At 38.9% G+C, this 18,100-nt stretch overlaps 2 protein-coding genes and 1 pseudogene across 2 annotated transcripts; all 3 read left to right on the top strand.

The window, feature by feature from the left end:
• The first annotated feature begins 2,462 nt into the window (after positions 1-2,462).
• LOC116323585 (extracellular calcium-sensing receptor-like) lies at positions 2,463-5,968 on the top strand. The gene is made up of 6 exons (XM_031743942.2): positions 2,463-2,620; positions 2,707-2,995; positions 3,239-4,045; positions 4,130-4,357; positions 4,816-4,939; positions 5,070-5,968. The coding sequence occupies exons 1-6, from the start codon at positions 2,484-2,486 to the stop codon at positions 5,966-5,968; spliced, it is 2,484 nt and encodes an 827-aa protein (XP_031599802.2). The 5' UTR covers positions 2,463-2,483.
• An 806-nt stretch (positions 5,969-6,774) lies between these two features.
• On the top strand, positions 6,775-9,599 carry LOC116323618 (annotated as a pseudogene).
• Positions 9,600-13,466: 3,867 nt separating this feature from the next.
• LOC116323584 (extracellular calcium-sensing receptor-like) lies at positions 13,467-17,491 on the top strand. Its single transcript, XM_039622374.1, has 7 exons — positions 13,467-13,490; positions 13,630-13,814; positions 13,995-14,292; positions 14,519-15,313; positions 15,404-15,631; positions 15,813-15,936; positions 16,575-17,491. Exons 1-7 carry the CDS (start codon positions 13,467-13,469, stop codon positions 17,489-17,491), a joined length of 2,571 nt encoding a protein of 856 aa, XP_039478308.1.
• Positions 17,492-18,100: the final 609 nt, after the last annotated feature.

The following is an 18,100-nucleotide window of genomic DNA, read 5'->3' as shown; positions in this document are numbered from 1 at the left end:
CCTTGAAGCAACTGTTATTGTGAATTGCTGCTATATAAATAAAATTGAATTTAATCTGTTTTGAACTGAGTTCTGTGTTTAATATGTTAAAAGTAATTTATTCTAATTATTGCAGTATGCACTTGTGAACCAGGCCTCTTTCTCAGGCATGACCTGTTCACACTCAACCTTTTAAAAACAATCAGTCCTCAGCATTGATCAAGTTTGTTGGACATTGTACAGCCTCACTGACAGAAAAGTGCAAGGCATATCAGACAACAGTTTATGGACCATATTCAGTGTCAGTATTTATCATACAACCCCAATTCTGAAAATATTGGGATATTGTACAAAATCTGTTTAAAATTTGCTTACGCTATTGTGGATAAAGTATGGGTTTATACGATACCATCACACACATGTCCACACAGAGAGAAAAGAGAGAGAAAAAATGTCAGCCATAGACATCAGCACTATGATACCATGATGTCACCCATTAGTTTTGGACTGCATTTTAAACCCCAAGATTAATGTGACTTCTGTGCTAATGCTATAATAATACTAACATTTCACTCACCACTGCTGTCAGGACACCTGTCAGTCAAAGTGGCTATGCAACTAACTACAGTATCCATGTGAATGAGTTACAATAAAATCCAAAAATGTCAACAATACATTTTGTACTCACTTATAAACATGATTTCAGTTGTAAAGCTCCTTGTGATTGCTTTTTTCTCTAGCTGATTGCCACAGTCACCCACATTTTGAATCAAACGCACCAACCTGTTAGCAGTCATTTACCATGTACTCTCAGACATACAGTGAAACCTGAAAAAGTGTGATGCAGGCCAAAAATGTAGAATATTTGCCCACAACTATTAGTAAAAGTTAGTCAAAGTTGTGCTTCATAATTATAATCAACATGTTTCAAGAGGTAAAACTTTGAAGGTGAATGTTCTCTGTTTCTGGTTTATGGGGCGCCGTTTGTAAACTGAAACATCCTGAAATAAACTACCAGCATGTCCAGCGATTTAGCTGGACATATCCTGCGGTGATTGTGAAGTGGAGACTGCAGTTGCTTAGTGTGCACTACTGCTGAACCTTTGGATGGCCAACAAAATGGCTCTTCCGATCTTTTCAGCTAAATCGCTGGACATGGTGGTAGGCAAGAAGTGAAGCAGCTTATGGCGGTGAGACGTGACCGTCAGGCGAGAGCAGACAAACAACCTGACCACTACCGGCACACTTTAGTGCTGGAGGTTTTCGTAAAGCTTTTATTTTGGTTTTTCTGTTGACCTGTACAATAAATTTGCATGTTAGCTAAATATTTAGTTTCCCGTAACATTTAGATTTAAATACAATATTTAGATTTAATATTTAACATTTAGATTCAACATTTAAAATTGTGTTTTAAATATAAAAAGTTATAAATATTTTAGTAAATGTTGTAAAAACTGTCTTGAAAAAACATGTTTTTGTAAGGTTTTGAGCTAAATGTGGAAAAATGTTGCAGTTAATTTCAGCATGTTTCAGTTTACAAACGACACCCCATACTGGTTTGCTTCACCCTTTTCCGGTGTAACTAGAGCTTGGCAAGTCACTTGCTTATCTTTATCGTTGATGCTAACTTTCAAATGTGGGAACTAGCTAGCCGTTGCTATGTAGCAGTATGCTACAGTGCCATAACGGTTTGTGACCAATTTCATGACTGCCAGCAACCTCCAGTAACTACCCATGAATTTCAGATTTCACTAGCAACTGTCGGTTGCCAGTGGGTACCTAATCAGTCTATATAAGTGTGTGAGTGTGTGTGTGTTTACAAAACAAATATTTACATATATGACTTGTTTAGAGTCTTTATTTAGTTACCACAAAGGTTATGGAATGTTGCCACCTATCTTAAAAAGGAATTTGACAGTTGTTTAAGTATTAAGTATTTATTTTAAATTGTGTTGATTTTATCACACTGCCAGATGGTTCCTGTTTTGAACCATCAATTAATAAAGCAAACTGTGCAGCTGAATTAGAATATCTAGCTCTGTGTGTGTTGAGTTGTATGGCCCCATGTGGAGTCTTGTGTCATTCAAAAATTAAATATTTTTAAAGTATTAAATTGTTTCGATTACCACTATTATAACAATTTACATAATTTACAAAACAATTTACACTATTATTATATAAAATCTTTCCAAAGAAGACAGCTTAAAATACATACATTTTCTGGTAAGGGTGATTAAAAAAAAATAGTTGTCTCCCACAAAAATAGCAAAACAGTGTGACAATGTATGTCATACTGTGATATGATAGGAGGACCTCAGGCTTCATCAATTATAGCTCTATAAAGCTCTGCCCATTAAAGAATACACATGCATGGTCAGAGTACAGGGCTGTACATGCATGAGTGTGGTTGTCTGTAAAAGATGTATGACTGCACATTCAGAGTGTTATTTTGGGGTTTATTTATGGGAGTCTGCAGAGCAGAGGAAAATACTGTTCTGTGTGAAATGCTAGGAAGTCCAGAGGTTCCTCTTTTGACTAAGAAAGGGGATATTACTATTGGAGGAGCTTTTTCTATCCATAGCCAAATCTCAAAGCCTCCGTTCTCCCTGACTCATACTCCAGAACCTCTCACATGCTCCAGGTTTGTCTTTTTTTCCCCCTTTGCAGGGTTCATGACTTGAAGAACTTTACATTACACTTTTTAAAACTTGTTTTTACTCTTTTCAGGATAAACTTGAGAGAATTTCGTTTTGCCAAAACAATGATTTTTGCCATAGAAGAGATCAACAATAGCAGCACTTTACTGCCTAATATTTCAGTTGGTTATAAGATATTCGACAGCTGTGGTTCAACACTGCCTTCAACACGTGCAGTGATGGGTCTAATAAATGGACAGGAAAGGACAGCGGAGAAAACCTGCAGCAGTCATTCATCTGTTCATGTCATCATTGGAGCTTCTGAGTCTTCCTCAACCATTGTGATGCTACAAATTTGTGGGACCTTCCAAATACCAGTAGTAAGTATTTATAATATTTGTGTCAATTTTTTATAATGTAACTGTCTCCAAAAATTAAAGTCTAGTAACTTTTTTGGTCACTTACAGGTTTATGTTAATCTTAGATTTAAGGCTCCCAGCTTTACATTAGATTTAGTTACAAGCCAGAAACAACATTTTGTTTTGTCTCTGAAGACCCAACTGTAAATCTCTTCCCACTTACTTGTCAATTTGTTTTTGTTTTTCTCTTTTACTTTATTTCAGATCAGCCATTTTGCCACATGTGCTTGTCTGAGTAACAGAAAGGATTACCCTTCATTCTTCAGAACCATCCCCAGTGATTACTATCAGAGCAGGGCCCTGGCAAAACTGGTAAAATATTTTGGATGGACATGGGTTGGGGCAGTCAGAAGTGACAATGATTATGGCAACAATGGGATGGCAACTTTTATCACAGCAGCAAGTCAGGAAGGGGTTTGTGTTGAATATTCAGAGGCCATTTCAAGGACTGACTCTAGTGAGGAGGTTGCAAGGGTGATTGAAGTGATTCGTAGTGGCAGTGCAAGAGTTTTGATTGCCTTTCTTGCCCAGGGTGAGATGGACATTTTGCTGGAGGAAGCTCTGAAGCAGAACTTGACTGGGTTGCAGTGGATGGGCAGTGAATCGTGGATAACAGCAAGTCATTTGGCTACAAAGAGGTACTCTGGCATACTGACAGGGTCTCTGGGCTTCACCATCAGAAAGGCAAAGATTGCAGGCCTGCGAGAATTTCTTTTACAGGTTAACCCAAGTCAGGATCCTCAGAATAATGTGCTAAGAGAGTTCTGGGAAACGGTTTTTGGCTGCAGTTTTCAATCCAGGCTGCCCGGTCAGATTCAGTGCTCTGGCTCTGAGAAGTTAGAGGACATAAACAATCCTTTTACAGATGTATCACAACTAAGGATATCTAACAATGTGTACAAGGCTGTGTATGCCGTAGCTCATGCTATGCATAACTTGTTAAATTGTGGTCAAAGTGCTAAAGCCATAAATCAGTCATGTATATGGAAGGATCATTTAGAGCCAAAAAAGGTAAGACATTACCTTAAAAATCGTAGAAAAATTATTTATATGATCTAGAATTCTAAGTTACCAACCCTCGTTTTGGATTGGTAGATTGTGAAACACCTCCAAGATGTCAATTTCACTCTTCAGTCGGGAGAAAGAGTATATTTTGATGAAAATGGAGACCCTTCAGCAACTTATGAACTTGTGAACTGGCAGAAAAACCAAGCAGGAGATATAATTTTTGTGGCTGTAGGGAGCTATGATGCTTCACTACCAAATGAAAGGCAGCTTGCCATGAATGGAATCAATATAACATGGGTTTCTGAATCCCAAATGGTAAGTCTATTTGAGAGCAGGGAATATTTATTTAATACTTATTTTGCAGGTTGATTAAAATTATGCAGAAACAAAATATGAAATAAATTGTAGTTACTTGTTCAAAACTCTGTTAATGAGAAATACAAGTAACACTTTTTATTAATAAAAACTGACATTCATAAAGTTGTTTAATATCGAACTCTAGCAAATAAAAACAATCTCTCCCACACAGATATGCATAATCCTTAATTTTCAATTGTAACAATGTTAACATAACAGCTTCAGAACTATTTTTATGTTAATTTTCCCCTCTGATGCAGAATAAGGAGTAAAATAATTGTCTGAAGGTTAAATGCATGTTTGTATGTTTTTCTTTCTTCAGTATTATTAATGTGAAATAAATTCAACAATCTAAATTAAGTATGTGGATTACAAGAGGAACAAACTGTGACTTTTGAGTTGTGGTGTTGTTACAGAAGCCATTGTCTGTCTGCAGTGAAAGCTGTCCGCCAGGTTTCCGCCAGGCTGCAATTAAAGGCAAACCCATCTGCTGTTTCTCCTGTATTGCCTGTGCTGCTGGAGAGATTAGTAGCACAAACAGTGTGTAGAAATTTTCCTGTCATTTTTACTATGTAAAAAAGTGATAATAGGTTGATACATTACTAGGAAGTGTTTATTTCAGTATTAGGTCTATCAAAATACTTTTTTATGTTTGACACTTTCTATTCAGATTCTGCAGTGTGTTTACCATGTCCGCTGGAGTGCTGGTCGAATGAAGATCGCAGCCACTGTGTTCCAAAGGTGATTGAGTTCCTGTCTTTTGGAGAAACTATGGGGGGCCTACTCGCCGCTTTCTCATTGTTTGGAGCAAGTTTAACATTGGCAGTGTCATGTGTTTTCTTTCGGTTTCGTCACACACCTCTTGTCAAAGCCAGTAATTCTGAACTGAGCTTCCTGTTGCTCTTCTCCTTAACTCTGTGTTTCTTGTGTTCTCTGACCTTTATTGGCGAGCCTACTGAGTGGTCATGCATGCTGCGCCACACAGCTTTTGGCGCAAGCTTTGCCTTGTGTATGTCATGCATTTTGGCTAAAACTATAACAGTGGTGATTGCCTTTAAGGCTACAAGGCCAGCAAAAACAGTTCCTCAGTGTTCTGCTGCACTTCAGAGAACAAGTGTGCTCAGCTGTACTTTACTCCAGCTGCTGATTTGTGTGCTGTGGTTAATTTTTGCTCCACCATTCCCCTACAAAAACACAGTCCATGCCACTGAAAAGATTATATTAGAGTGTAATTTAGGTTCACCTTTAGGATTCTGGGCTGTTTTAGGATATATAGGACTTCTCAGTTTGCTATGCTTTATCCTTGCTTTTCTGTCTCGGAAGCTGCCTGATAATTTTAATGAGGCCAAATTCATCACCTTCAGTATGTTGATATTCTGTGCAGTCTGGGTCACTTTTATCCCAGCATATGTCAGCTCTCCTGGCAAGTTTACTGTAGCTGTAGAGATATTTGCTATTCTGGCCTCAAGCTTTGGGTTATTTTTCAGTATATTTGCTCCAAAATGTTATATTTTATTAGTGAAACCCGAAAGAAATACAAAAAGACATATGATGGGGAGAAACCATTAAAAAATAACAAATGCACAAGGGTATGCTTACTCCATCTTTAAGATTTGTTTATTTTAATTTGTATACAATCACTGATCAATTTATTACTTTATATATTGGTCCTGTAAACCAGTAATTCAAATATGTATAGCATTTGTTTATGTTTTACTCTTTAGTACGATGTTAAAATGTGAACTATAGATGGAATATGTAATAAACAATAATGACTTAGTATAAGGAGTGGTTATGTTGAATGCAAAGATATTACTTTCGTAGGAGGCCCTCTAAGCCCATTAACATGCCTATTCACTGGTCAGTCACAGCAGAAGCAATATCATTGGTAGAGACAAAGACAATATTCACAGCTGTCACCCATAAGTCCCTGTGGCTTTGTGACATAAAAGTCATATTAAAAGCAGTGTTAAGGAGGTTTATCTTTGAGCATTTGTGAGGAAGCATTCAGCTGAGGAACTATGCTGCTGATAGCCAACCTACTACTTCTTTCCCTTCTGGCTGTGAGAGAAGGGAAGCCTGTGTGTCACACCTATGGGACAAAAGAACTGTCTCAGTTTTCTAAGGAGGGAGAAATCAACATTGGAGGAATTTTTTCTTTCCATCAGAACCCCATCACTGTTTATCCAACTTTTGAAGTCAATCCAGGAACAATCCAGTGTGAAGGGTAAGACTGGGATGAAATAATTTATCTATAAATCCTATTCCAATATGGGTTGTTTGTTTATATTTTAAATATAATCTTCATCTTTCCTTATTTCTGCTATGAAAACTTTGGTCCTTCTTCTTTGTTCAGACTGGACCCAGGAGAGCTTCAGTATGCGTACACTATGATGTTTGCTATAGAAGAAATTAATAACAGCTCAGAGTTGCTGCCAGGAGTGACACTTGGTTATAGAATCTTTGATTCCTGCCCCAGTATACCTTTGTCCATTAGGGCATCACTAAACTTGATGAATAGATATGAAAGTGGAGCAGAAAGCTGTAACAAACTTTCCAACGTACATGCTGTCATAGGAGAAACCACATCCACCTCCACGATAGGCATTGCACGGACCATGGGACCATTCCATATACCTGTGGTGAGTGTTGGGGGCATGCATGCTCTATGCACACATAAACTTCCTGAGATGCAGTAATCTTCATTAAATGTCTTCAGTGCTCAATAACTATGTTATTGTTTTCCAGATCAGTCATTCAGCTACTTGTGCATGTCTTAGCAACAGAAGAGACTATCCTTCTTTTTTTAGAACCATACCTAGTGACATTTACCAAAGCAAAGCATTAGCAAAGCTTGTGAAACATTTTGGCTGGACCTGGGTAGGAGCTATCAGAACTAATAATGATTATGGGAATGGTGGTATGGCCACTTTCTTGGAAGCAGCAGAAAGGGAAGGTGTGTGTGTTGAGTACTCAGTTGCCATTTACCGAACTAATCCAAGGAAGTGGTTCTTAGATGTGGTAAATATTATAAAGAAATCCACCTCTAAGGTAATAGTGGCATTTGCTGATGGCACAGACCTTGACATACTTTTTAAAGAGCTTCATGCTCAGAACGTGACAGGCCTGCAGTGGGTTGGGAGTGAAGGCTGGATCACATACCGTTATATTGCCTCTCCAGTAAATTACGCTGTGGTTCAGGGGGCAGTTGGCTTTGCAGCATTAAATGCTCACATTCCTGGACTGCAAGAGTTCCTAGCCAGCAGCAGGCCTTCCACCGTACCGGGGAATCAGGGCCTTGTGGAGTTGTGGGAGACAGTGTTCAGGTGCATCCTGTCTCCTCAAACAGAGACTCATGCTGAAGATCTGACAATAGCCTGCACTGGAAAGGAGTCTCTCCTGCATGTGAAGACACGTTTCACAGATGTGTCAGATGCCAGCCTGCTAAATAATGTGTACAAAGCCACGTATGCTGTTGCTCATGCTCTACATATGCTATTTACTTGCAAAGATGAAAGGGAGCCTTTTGAGAACAATACTTGTGCTGATACGAAAAATGTACAACCATGGCAGGTAAACATAAAAACAAAGTACTGTGCCTAAATGCAAAATGTTATTTTTAATGACTATTGTTACATAGTCAGATAACATTAGTGTTTGTCTGTAGGTACTGCATTACCTAACCCAGGTCAATTTTACAACTAAGACTGGTGAAGGAGTGTTCTTTGATGAGTTAGGTGAACCTGTGGCACGTTATGCATTGGTGAACTGGCAGATGGATGAAAAAGGTTACATACTTTTTAAGACAATTGGTTACTATGATGCATCCCAGCCTGAGGGTCAGGAGTTTAAGATGAAAGCCGGTGTGAGAGCCATCTGGGCAGGAGAGAATTTCGAGGTAAAACAACACAGATAATACTCTTCCTTTCTAACCCTAAAGTTCTGACGCTTGATCTTTTACAATCACACTAAATGTATACGATTGTAAATCTGGAAGTAATTTGTTTTTAATATTGTCACTATAATGCAGGTGCCAAGGTCTGTTTGCAGTAAGAGTTGTTTGCCTGGGACCCGTCAGGCTTTTGTTAAGGGCAAGCCAATCTGCTGTTTTGATTGCATCACCTGCGCTGATGGGGAGTTCAGCAACACAACAAGTGAGACAGCTGGATTTCTAGCCTTTACTCTTGTGCTCATTGTGTTTCTGTTGGGCAAAATCACTGCCAGCACTTTACTGGTCTATTTAAAGATGTATGTGCTGTACATCATGAAGATATTTATGTTTTCAGATGCAGTAAAATGTGACAAATGCCCTCCTGAATTCAAGTCCAACGAAGAGAGAAATAAGTGTGAAATGAAAGCTATTGAGTTCCTCACATTCACAGAAATATTGGGTATACTGTTGGTCTCCTTTTCTCTCTCTGGTGCGTGCATATCAATGACTGTAGCCCTAATATTTTTCCAATACAGACACACTCCTATTGTCAGAGCAAACAACTCTGAGCTCAGCTTTTTGCTGCTCTTCTCCTTGACTCTGTGTTTCCTGTGTTCTGTGACCTTCATTGGCCGGCCCTCCGAATGGTCCTGCATGCTTCGACACACAGCATTTGGCATAACTTTTGTGCTCTGCATCTCTTGTATTCTGGGGAAAACAATAGTGGTTGTAATGGCATTCAAGGCTACACTTCCAGGCAGTAATGTTAAGAAGTGGTTTGGGCCTGTACAGCAAAGACTGAGTGTTCTAACATTCACTCTCATACAGATTTTGATTTGCATAGCTTGGTTAGCAATAAACCCACCATTCCCCTACAAAAATATGAACTACTACAAAGAAAAAATTATACTTGAATGTGCCCTTGGATCACCTGTAGGGTTCTGGACTGTGTTAGGATACATAGGGCTGCTGGCTATGTTATGTTTTGTACTTGCTTTTTTAGCTCGAAAGCTGCCTGATAATTTCAATGAAGCTAAATTTATCACTTTCAGCATGTTAATATTCTGTGCAGTGTGGTTAACCTTTATACCAGCTTATGTCAGCTCTCCTGGGAAATTCACAGTTGCTGTGGAAATATTTGCTATTCTGGCATCAAGTTATGGGATGTTATTTTGCATTTTTTTGCCAAAGTGTTACATTATGTTATTAAAACCTGAAAACAATACAAAGAAACACCTGATGAGTAAAGGGACCTCAAGAACGATCTGAGAGGTTGCTAAAAAAAAACAACAAAATTGAATCTGTCCCTTCTATATTGTTCAAATAATTAAAATCCACTGACATCTAAGAAAACACAGCAATTAATTATTTCAAAAACAAATGCTGGTTCACTACATGAAAGAAGGAAAGAAAGAAGCAAACAACTATGGTCCTTCCTAGAAGTTGTATATCGCATATTAAATATTCTCAACAAAATCTGTAATTTCTTTTCCATGTAAAAAGTTCAGTTGATTTTTTTAAAGATTTTTTTTCCCTAAATTAATATTTGTACAAATAAAGTTTTGTTAAATTCTGAATGTTCTGAATGTTGCATTGTGTTATTTTGCACACCTATCAAAAGTGAATAATGACAGACTCCAAAACTGTGTATGTATCAAACTTCAGTTCAGTTCAGTTCAAGTCAGTTTTATTTATATAGTGCCAAATCACAACAACAGTCACTTCATGGCACTTTATATAATATAATGTAAAGACCCTGCAATAATGGAGAGAAAACCCCAACAATTCAACAACCACTTGGTGACAATGATAAGGAAAAAACACTCTTTTACAAACAACCTGTGGAAGAGAGCCAGAGATTCATTCTAACTAATGATTAAATGCAGAGTGGTATATAAATACATAGTGAGTGAAAAAAGGTGTGTGCAGAAAAAACACTACATGCATCATGGGAAGCCACCCGGAGCCGAAGTTTATTTCTTTACTGTGGTGAGTTCTGAAACAGGACTAACACTCTTTCAATATACTATCCCACTGCAGATTATCAGTTAGCTGTTTAACAACTAATCTTTTTTAAATAATTGAAAACAGGAAGGCTTGAGATTGGCATTCAATTAGTTCAAATGATTGCGTGATGACATTTAAAGTAATAGTTTAATTACTGCCCTGAAAAATGACTAGGGCATATAGCCCATTAATAGAGACAGATTGATCATATTTAAGATTGAAGCATTAAGTAGTGGTAAGACTTCTGTGAGCAGTCTTGTGGGAATAGGGTCCAATAGAAATCTTGATGGTTTATTACAAAAATTGTATTGATCAACAACTACTGATCAAAGACCATTGATCAAAGACCAAGGACCAATGGCCATGAAAGTTGGGGAATGGCTGCAATCACAGCATTGTAAGATGGTGCAAGATGTACTCCCTCCTTGATTCAGAGATGGTCTTTCCCTTTTCACGTAAATGGCCTCCCTTGACTTCCCACTCAAACCAGCGTTCCTGCCTGTCCAGGATCAAATCAAGTCACTTTTATTTTCACATCACATAACTGGTACACTGTACATGTGAGTGAAATTCTTGTGTGCAAACTTCACAAGGAACAGTGGTGTGCAAAATACAAGAAACATAAGAAACAAAGCAAAATAAAAGAATTGAGAATTATAAGAATAATGCTAAGGAAGCATACCGCATACTTACCATTAGAGATTGACGAGGTACAAAGCACATGCTATGGCAAGGGGTAGCCAGGATGACAGGTCAGGGAGAAGACATCATCAGTGCGAGAGGAACTGACTTGAAAGATAGGATGATGGAGACGGAACAATACTGGAAGAGCATATAGGAGAAGGGCGCAACTTATAATACGCTCAGTGGCTAGGGGATCTGAGACAGGGACCAGTAACCATCACAGTGGCAGATATCCAAGACAGGGTCTCCAGTATGAAGAGTTGGACAGGACCAGGCCCCGACATGGTTCACGCCTACTGAACCATGAAGCTGACTGCACTCCATGAGCGTCTGGCAGCACAAATGAACAAGCTGCTATTTGATGAGAGACACCCAGAAAGCCATAACCGAAGGGCAGACAGTCCTGATCCTCAAGGACCCCCAGAAGGGGCCGGTCCCATCCTACTACCAGCCAATAACCTGCCTCAGTACCACATGGAAGCTCCTTGCACGCATCATAGTGGCTAAGATGAACTGGCACATGACCTGAAAGATACAATCACGAGTGGGGCACAGAAAGGGATTGGCAAGAAAACCAGAGGCGCAAAACACCAGCTAGTGGTAGACTGAGCAGTCAGCCGAGACAGCAAGACTTGGCTGACCAACATGTGCACTGCCTGGACTGATTGCAAGAAGGCTGGTGGCTCAATGCCCCACACCTGAATCTTGGAATGCCTCGACCTATACAAGATCAGCAGGACCCTAAGAGCCTTCATCAGGAACTCAATGGGGATGTGGCGTACAACACTAGAGGCCAACTTCCAGCCCACAGCACAAGTCACTATCAACTGTGGTATCTACCAAGGAGATGCTCTGTCCCCCACTGCTGTTCTGCATAGGCCTGAACCCTCTCAGTGAGATCATTAACAAGACTGGCTACGGATACCGACTACAGAATGGACTAGTTGTTAGCCACCTCCTATACATGGATGACATCAAGCTATATGCCAAGAGTGAACAAGACATCGATTCACTGATCCACACCACCAGGATATACAGCAATGACATCGGAATGCACAGCCACTTCGGACCAGAGAAGTGTAGTCGGATGATAACGAAGAGAGGTAAGGTAGTCAGAACTGAGGGGATCGAACTACCAGAAGGCAACATTGCAGACATAGAGGATTGCTACAAGTACCTGGGGATCCCACAAGCAAATGGGAACCATGAAGAGGCCACTAGGAAAGCTGCAACCTCCTGCAGAGGGTCAGGCAAGTCCTGAGGAGTCAGCTGAACGGTAAGAACAAGATCCGGGCTATCAACACCTATGCCCTGCCTGTGATCAGGTACCCTCCTGGGATAAAAAACTGGCAAAAGGAGGAGATAGAAGCCACTGACATCAAGACCAGGAAACCTCTGACCATACTTGGAGGGTTTCACCCCAAATCCAGCACCCTGAGGCTGTATGCTAAGCGGAAGGAAGGAGGCCGGGGACTGGTGAGTGTCAGCACCTCAGTCCAGGATGAGGCAACGAACATCCATGATGTTCGCTCTGTGTTGTAGCATCCTGATGACACCCAGTTTGTGCTCCAGTGGATGATGAGAGTCAAACCTTAAAATATATATAATACTGATTCACATGCGTAGGTTTATGATAATGATCAGCCTTTAAATGCCCCCCACTACTGATGGAAATCTCACAGTCTAAGAAGGCTAACCTGCCACTTTTCATATCCTCCCTGGTGAATTTGATGTGTTGGTCCACCGAGTTAATGTGATCCATGAATTGTGGTAAGTCCTGAGATTTGATATTCACCCAGGCGTCATCCACATACCTGAGCCAATGACTTGGTGGTGTTCTAGGGGAGGATAACAAAGCCCTCTTTTCCACTTCTTCCATGTACAAATTGGGCACAATAGGTGAAACTGGGGAACCCATAGCACACCCATATTTCTGTTTATAAGGTTGGAGAAACCTGCAGTCAGCTGAGACTGAAGTCACTTGGATGAGTGACGAAACATTTCTCCCACTGAACAGAAACCACCTTTTGGGATTACAAAATTTAATGCATCAAGCTAAGAATGAGACTAAATAGGTATCAACTGAGTTAAACTGAAGTGAACTGAACAGCTTCACTCCTCAAAAGCTGTATAAACCAGAATAAAAACATGTCTGATTTTTTTCTTCCTGTTTGCCCATTGTACAAATAATTGAAAAACCAATTGAAAATGTCGAAAGGGAAACGGAATCATATGGTTAACTTTATCAGGCTCACAAAAGTCTGATGTTTTTGAGTCTACATGAACCTATTGAAATGATAAATATTATATTGCATCTGAATCAATGAAAAGTGAAAACAATGAATTTATGGGCATGGTAATACAGAGAGGATATGTACAATAATTCAGTAGTGTTTTGCAATGCCACTCCTCTGGCCCCACCTTTTCCTTCCACATAGAAGAAGCATGATGGTTCTGTTATTCATTTTTGCTGCTTCAAAATGTATAAATAAAGTCTGCATGTTTCACTTAGACTAGGTTACTTGCAATGCCACCCAGTGGTTTAATTTTTACAGACAGCATGTCATTTACACAGAAGTGGCCAGAACAGGGGTGGGCACTTTTCCAACTGTTACTGGTGGCATCTTTCTCTCAGGCTAAAGAACCTGTGTGCATACGAAGAGGGGATCCTGAGAATCCTCATTTATCTAGGGATGGCGACATTATACTGGGGGGGATGTTCTCTTTTCACAGTAGCTGGAATGACAGAAAGGATACCTACATGCAGAAACCACTGCCACTTCAATGCACGAGGTAAATAACATTATAAAAATAAATTTACAACGGATGAATGATCTAAGACATAAAACAATTCATCCTTTTATTCCTTGCTTTTATCTTGTTTTTCTATATTCATTTAACTGACTGATTTCAGTATTTTATGTGTTAGTAATCTGTTGTCTTTATGTCAACTTTTTCATTGTTTGAATGAAGTTTGAATTTCAGGGAATTCCAGGTCGCCCAGGCTATGCTGTTTGCCATTGAGGAGATTAATAACAGTACAGACCTACTGCCAGGAGTCTCTCTGGGCTATAAAATGTATGATACTTGTGGTTCCATTGCCCAAGGCATAAAAGTTGCACTAGCCTTGATGAATGGTAATCAAATTGTTTCCACAGCACCTGAGGCCCCTTGTACCAAACCAGCACAAGTGCAGGCTATAATGGGAGAGACTTCTTCCTCTCCTTGCATGGCAATAGCTACCGTAATTGGGCCATTTTATATACCAATGGTGGGTAGGATAGCTAAAAATATTTTTTTTCTGGAAACACAAATGTGACTCTTTAAATGTTCTGCTGTCTGTGTATTTATCCATTTTATATAGGCCTCTTTGCGGGGATATAATGTGCTTAACACGGTGAAAACTGAAATTAGATGTGGATGTGTACAACATTTTTTTTTCTATTTTCTATTTTTAATGGTCAGTGTGACTATAATCTTTTTTTTTTCACTTTTAGATCAGCCACTTTGCCACATGTGCTTGTCTCAGTGACAAAACCAAGTACCCATCCTTCCTCAGAACAATACCCAGTGACTACTACCAGAGCAGAGCCCTGGCCTATTTAGTAAAGTACTTTGGATGGACTTGGGTTGGAGCTATTCGAACCAATGATGATTATGGAAATAAAGGCATAGCCACATTCACAGAAACTGCACAGCAGCTGGGCATCTGTCTGGAATATTCTGTATCTTTTTTTAGGACAGATCCCTATGAAAAAATTCAAAAGATCATTGACATTATAAAAGCTTCAACCTCCAAGGTGATTATTGGCTTTCTGTCCCACTTTGATATGGATGTGCTATTACATGAGTTTTCTCTCAACAACCTGACTGGTTATCAGTGGATAGGCAGTGAGTCTTGGATATTTGATTCTCAAACCGCAGAAATGGATATATATCACATACTGGATGGTTCCATTGGTCTTTCCATTCCCAAATCACATGTCACTGGCCTGAAGGAGTTTATGCTGGATGTGAAATTTCTTAATTCATCTAATAATGAATTGTTTACTGAGTTCTGGGAGGCATTATTTAACTGTAAGTTCAAGGAGTTGAAGTCAACAGCAGAAAATCCGAGAGAGTGTACCGGACATGAAGATCTTACTGGTGTTAAAAACAGCTTCACTGATATGTCACTCATGCCTATCTTTAACAATGTCTATAAAGGAGTGTATGCAGTGGCCCATGCACTTCACAATATCCTCAATTGTAATAAAACATGTGAGAAAAATGTGCAGCTAGATCCATTCATGGTGAGGTTACATTTGAACAAAAAGTAGAAGTTGTGCTGTCTGTGTTACAAAATAGGATTCAATAAATTAACACACTGCCCGTGTTCTTAGATTTTGCAGCACATACTAAAAATTTACTTCAAAACAAAAGAAGGAGATGAGGTTTACTTTGATGAGAATGGAGATCCAGCAGCAAAGTATGACATTATAAACTGGCAGCCAAGAAAAAACGGCATCGTGGAGTTTGTCACAGTTGGTCTTTATGATGCATCACTTCCTCCAGACAAACAGCTGATTCTGCAAAATAACTCTTTAATCTGGGCAAGAAACTCAAAGCAGGTGAGTGATCAATAAACAATAAATACAAATATTGAGATTATTAAGAACAAAGAATTAATTATAATCAGGTGTTATTATTTTAAACCATTTGAATTTCATGCATACAAAATTAAGAAAGGATTGTAAAGATAATCATACATGCAGTTTACCCATGGTTATTATTGTACATTTATTCATACAGGTGCCTGTGTCAGTTTGCAGTGAGAAATGTTCTCCAGGAACACGTAAAGTTCTCCAGAAAGGAAGGCCTGTTTGCTGCTATGACTGTATAAGATGTGCAGAGGGAGAGATCAGCAACATTACAGGTTGAGTAATATTTCCACAAAAACTTTAGAACTTTAATGAACTACAAGCAATATGACTGTTCATGTTCCAGTATATTTTTTCATTCTTTTGCAAAATTGAGGAAACCCCTCAGAAATTTTAGTAATTATGCTCTTTCTTTCTATACATAAAGCAAACGAAGAGTGAGATATGGGGCTGTTTTAGCCTACTGTGAATAATATGAGCACACTCCCTGCTTCAAACCTCTGTGTTTTTCTATATCTTTTCTTTCCTTTTTTTTTTTAAGATGACAAAAAAAGAACGGCTGAGCAGTGTGGGACAGGCTGTAATATGCCCTGTCTATCAGAACTGATGCTGTTGTTCCAGCACCAGTTGCTATATACCACAGCATGTAATTTGTTCAGAATCAGTGTCAGTTTTACTGAAACATGGCCAATGATGTTTGAAGTTACTTATTTACCATTTTTCATATTGACTGCACAAAAGCATTGTCGACACATTTTTTCTCATCTTCTCATTGTGCAGCATTAGCGGTAGCCTGACCAACGTAGAGTAATAGTTAGTGTGCTAGTGAGTATAATATGTTGTAAAGTAGATTCAAACGCATAAATCTAATAAATCCCCAGAATTCTAACATTGCATTAACATTAATTTGCAGATTCTGTTACCTGTTTGAGATGTCCCCCTGAATTTTGGTCAAATGAAAGAAGAGACACGTGCATAAAGAAGGAAGCAGTGTTTCTGTCATATGAAGAAATTATGGGAGCACTCCTGACTGCTGCATCTTTATTTGGAACATGCATGACTACTGGTGTGGCATTAATATTCTTCAAATACAGGAAAACTCCTATTGTGAGGGCAAACAATTCTGAGCTGAGCTTCCTGCTGCTCTTCTCTTTGACATTGTGTTTCCTGTGTTCTCTGACATTCATTGGTCAGCCCTCTGAATGGTCCTGCATGCTGCGACATGTAGCTTTTGGGATCACTTTTGTGCTCTGCATCTCTTGTGTTCTGGGGAAAACAATGGTTGTTTTAATGGCTTTCCGGGCAACGCGTCCAGGTAGTAATGTTCAGAAATGGTTTGGACCTACACAGCAGAGACTCTGTGTTACAAGTTTTACTCTTATACAAGTTATCATATGTATCATTTGGTTAACAGTTTCGCCTCCTTTTCCATTTAAAAACTTCATGGAATTTAAAGACAAGATCACCTTAGAGTGTGCTCTGGGCACATCTCTGGGCTACTGGGCTGTGCTTGGCTACATTGGACTTTTGTCTGTCTTATGTTTCATTTTCGCTTTTCTAGCTCGAAAACTGCCTGATAATTTCAATGAAGCCAAGTTTATCACCTTTAGCATGCTGATATTCTGTGCAGTGTGGATCACATTTATTCCAGCATATGTCAGCTCTCCAGGGAAGTTCAGTGTTGCTGTAGAAATATTTGCTATTCTTGCCTCCAGCTTTGGACTGCTGATTTGCATTTTTTTTCCAAAGTGTTATATCATCTTACTGAAACCAGAAAGGAACACGAAAAAGAACATGATGGGGAAGGGTGCTCCACGATCACCATCATGAAAATAAATAAATAAATAATTATTTGGTGTGTGTGTGTGTGCTTCTGTGCTGGATTTGTTTGTACCAGTGGAGAATGCAAAAATGCAAACATAGCACACTGCTCAGACATTGTCTGAGGTGTTTAGTGCTTGGTCAGAATGACTAAGTAAATATTTAAACAATGTCTGACTTTAATACGCATGATTTAATTAAAAAAAAATTGAGTATATTATGATTGACAAACAAAGAGTTTTTAAGAGAAAAAGCGACAAAAAATATTCATTTGTAAATGAATTAAAAGGAGATCATGTTGAAATGGAGGCTCATGTGAGATTGAGCTAATGATAAATCTGACTGAAGATAAATAGCATAAATTGAACAAGACATGAAATGAGAATATTCATATGTAACTGAACATTCATATGTGATGGAATTATTGACTTTTCATATTAAAGCAGAAAATATAAAAGAAAAAAATGTGATGAATTCATATTAATGAAGTAACCTTTGTCCTCATTAAAAGTGGGTAAAATTCAGAGAGACTGACATTGAGTGATTGTATGTCAAAAGCTGTGATTGGATGTCTAGAGAGAGGGAGAGAGAGAGGAGGGGAGTGAGGGGTACGCAAAT

The sequence above is a fragment of the Oreochromis aureus genome, linkage group 14 (assembly GCF_013358895.1).
Source record: "Oreochromis aureus strain Israel breed Guangdong linkage group 14, ZZ_aureus, whole genome shotgun sequence".
In the NCBI taxonomy this organism is placed as follows: domain Eukaryota; kingdom Metazoa; phylum Chordata; class Actinopteri; order Cichliformes; family Cichlidae; genus Oreochromis; species Oreochromis aureus.
Note: the sequence above shows the minus strand (reverse complement) of the source record. Positions and strands in the feature narration are given on the sequence as shown.